This window comes from Lactuca sativa, chromosome 9 (genome assembly GCF_002870075.4).
Source record: "Lactuca sativa cultivar Salinas chromosome 9, Lsat_Salinas_v11, whole genome shotgun sequence".
Taxonomy (NCBI): Eukaryota; Viridiplantae; Streptophyta; class Magnoliopsida; order Asterales; family Asteraceae; genus Lactuca; species Lactuca sativa.
Genome location: NC_056631.2, coordinates 11,992,491 through 11,995,382, shown reverse-complemented (window position 1 = coordinate 11,995,382; position 2,892 = coordinate 11,992,491). Strand labels below are relative to the sequence as shown.

The window sequence follows — 2,892 nt, the reverse complement described above, 5'->3', positions numbered from 1 at the left end:
CAACTTCACTTCTTGAGTGTGAACACCCTTGTGTTTGTCAATAATTCCTTGAATTTGTATCCACTCGTTGTAGCTAAATTTTACTAGCTCACAAGCATAAACAACTTCAATGTACTCATATTATGTTATCTTTCTAACCAAGTGAAGCTTCAGTGACTCATTCCTTGGTTTGGTGCATCCCACTTTGATGATAGGATCATGCTTTGACCTGCGAGGAAGAACATCTCCAAACTTCTTCTTATCAATCCGATCATTTAGGTCTGAAACATTGTGTTGTTTCTCCATATTATTATTGAAGATTTTCTTGATCTGATTATCAACGCTTTGAATGTTTGCATTCTCATCAGTGGAGGCAAGAGCTTGAGAAATTTTGGCAGACAAACATTTTGCTTTTCTTTCTTCTTTCTTTTGACGAATAGCAACATTATATTCTACCATTATTTCTCTAACTTCCTCAATGGATAACCTCCACATTTCTGCTAATTAATTTAGATCAATGATGAGTTTGCTTTTCTTTTTAAGAGGAGATTTTGAAGGATCACCAACAACAACAGAAGAGCTTCCAACTTCAGTGTCATAAGCTCCCCCTGAGAAGGAAGCCTTCCTCTTTCGAGGATTGAGCTGATCATTGTCAGAGTCAATGTCACTATCAGTTCCTTGAGGAACCTCTTGAGAAATCTTACACTCAAATCAAGAACCAGGATTGAGATGATCATTGTTGTATGAAACCAAGATCAAGAAACCCTTCATATTCATTGCTCTATGATTGGTCACCAGTGTCTGGAATGGGTTGATCAGTTTTAGCATCAGCATCTGGAATATAAACAACAACAATTTGCTTTTGAGGATCATATTCGGCTTCAACCCTTCCAGTCATCTCAGGCTAAGATGGACTTTGTACAATCATCACATACATTTGCATTGGTTGAGTATACCCTTAACTATTCTCCCCTTTTTGGCAGCATCAGATTGGGGAGGGGAGTTAGGAGGTGGTGGAGGAGTTTTAGGAGGAGGATTAGATGGTGGAGGAAGATTTGTTAATGGAGGTGGAGGTAGAGGAGGGTTATTTCCTGGAGAATTTGGTGGAGTGTCATCAACAACCATATCATCATCATCATCATCCAAGGCCATAAGTCTCTTCATTATAGCCACATCCCTTTCAACTTTAGTCAACCTTTTAGTCATTGACTGAGTTAACTTCACAAGTATGGAAAGTTGAGAAAGCATAATAGTTTGAAAGTTAGAGCTAGATTCTCCCTGATTATCTTGATGAAAGACAACAATCATGATGGAACAGTCTCAACTTGAGGATGAGGAGACGTTGGCTTTGGAGAATTGACATCTTGAATCATTTGCTCAGTAGTATCCATAATAAGAAGGGTTAACCCTTGTTGTGCAGCATCATCATCAGAGGAAGAGGATGAAGACTTAAAATGAGTGTGCTTGTTCATCCTAGGAGGAGAGTTCCATTTCTAAGTGAATTCTTCACCCATGTCAGTTATTGATTCTTTTTCATCTTTATTAGTGTCTTCTTCCTCATCAACCCCTTCTTTATTACCAACTTCTGGATCATCATCATCATTATTATCTTCTTCATCACCAGCATCATCATTATCATCATCCTCATCATCATTATCTTCTTCAATACCAGCATCACCATTATCATCATCCTCTTCAAAGTCTGAGGATTCAACCATATAGGGTTTTTCAATCCAATTTTGCATCCTTGCAGTAATAGGTAAGTCATCCTGAGATTGAGCAGCATTAATGATATTTGAGGAGAGAGCAGGAATTGGAATGTTAATCCCATGAATTTTAACATAGCCTTCTTTTCGAGACAAGATAGGACCAAGCCATCGAGGATAAGGAACATTTAATGTCTTCTTGTGCCCACAAATGCAGTCAACCATTTGATTAAGAAAAAGTTGAGCAAAATCTAGTTTCTTGTTGTACACAATAGAATATAAAATCCTTTGCTCAAAGAGATTCAGTTGATCTAAACTTCCAGTCTTGTGACCAAGACATTTTCCAATCACACTTGTTAAGTACTTCTACCCTACATTAAAACATTGATGAAGAGTATTCTTGTATGGATCACGAGTGAGTCCTGGAAGATTGAATTTATACCCTAATTTTTCACGAACAGATTTGCAACTTTCTTCAGAGTAACTTTGAATTGAGGAAGACGAAGAGCAGTTCGAAAGGATTCCACATCAATGGTAACCCTATATTGACCATCTCCAATGGTTCTAGTGATGGTTCCAGCAACAATATCAACATAGCATTTATAGTAAAACTCACATACTTGTTTAGGGTAGAAAGGGTCTGGAAAATCGCAGAATGCATATCGAAGAGGACCGATCTTGACATAATTGACAAAATCTTCGATTCCTAAGTTTGCGAATTGCTTTGGGATTTCATCTGAGAATGCCACATTTGTCGATTGAATAATGTTAGTAGAGTCAGGAGCATGAGGACCTTTGATCTCATTAGCGTTGGGAGAAAACTCGTAGAAGGACTTTGACATGGTGAAAGCTTTGAGGAAGATGACGATTTGGAGTCTTTTTAAGAGAGAAAGAGAGATAGATAGATAGATAGATAGATAGATAGATAGATAGAGAGAGAGAGAGAGAGAGAGAGCTTAATTACGTGAATTGTTGGTAAAAGTGACCGAGGATGAAAATTTCCTAATTTATACCCAGAAAGATTCTTCGTTTTTACGTAATCATTAATGAAGATATATTCGCTGTAAAAATCTCCTATCCCCATATATTGGTGGATGTTTCAGTCATCATCCAAAAAGTTACCGTTAAAACAGGTTATGTGACATCAACTGTAACATCCAGGAAATTGGGTATATCTGTTTAAACCTTCCTCTTCTCCAAATTGTCA

At 37.4% G+C, this 2,892-nt stretch overlaps 1 protein-coding gene across 1 annotated transcript; it reads right to left on the bottom strand.

The window, feature by feature from the left end:
* Positions 1–483: 483 nt before the first annotated feature.
* On the bottom strand, positions 484–1,185 carry LOC111881298 (uncharacterized). Its single transcript, XM_023877713.1, has 3 exons — positions 915–1,185; positions 775–813; positions 484–668 (listed from the first exon to the last, which is right to left on the bottom strand). Exons 1-3 carry the CDS (start codon positions 1,183–1,185, stop codon positions 484–486), a joined length of 495 nt encoding a protein of 164 aa, XP_023733481.1.
* Positions 1,186–2,892: the final 1,707 nt, after the last annotated feature.

What these genes read in the sequence shown, in the direction of transcription:
- LOC111881298 (XM_023877713.1), bottom strand. Translation starts at nt 1,185, where the DNA reads ATGACTAAAAGGTTGACTAAAGTTGAAAGGGATGTGGCTATAATGAAG. An exon ending in TATACTCAACCAATGCAAAT is followed by an intron (nt 814 to 914) that starts GTATGTGATGAT and finishes TTTATATTCCAG; the next exon opens with ATGCTGATGCTAAAACTGAT. An exon ending in TCAACCCATTCCAGACACTG is followed by an intron (nt 669 to 774) that starts GTGACCAATCAT and finishes AGATTTCTCAAG; the next exon opens with AGGTTCCTCAAGGAACTGAT.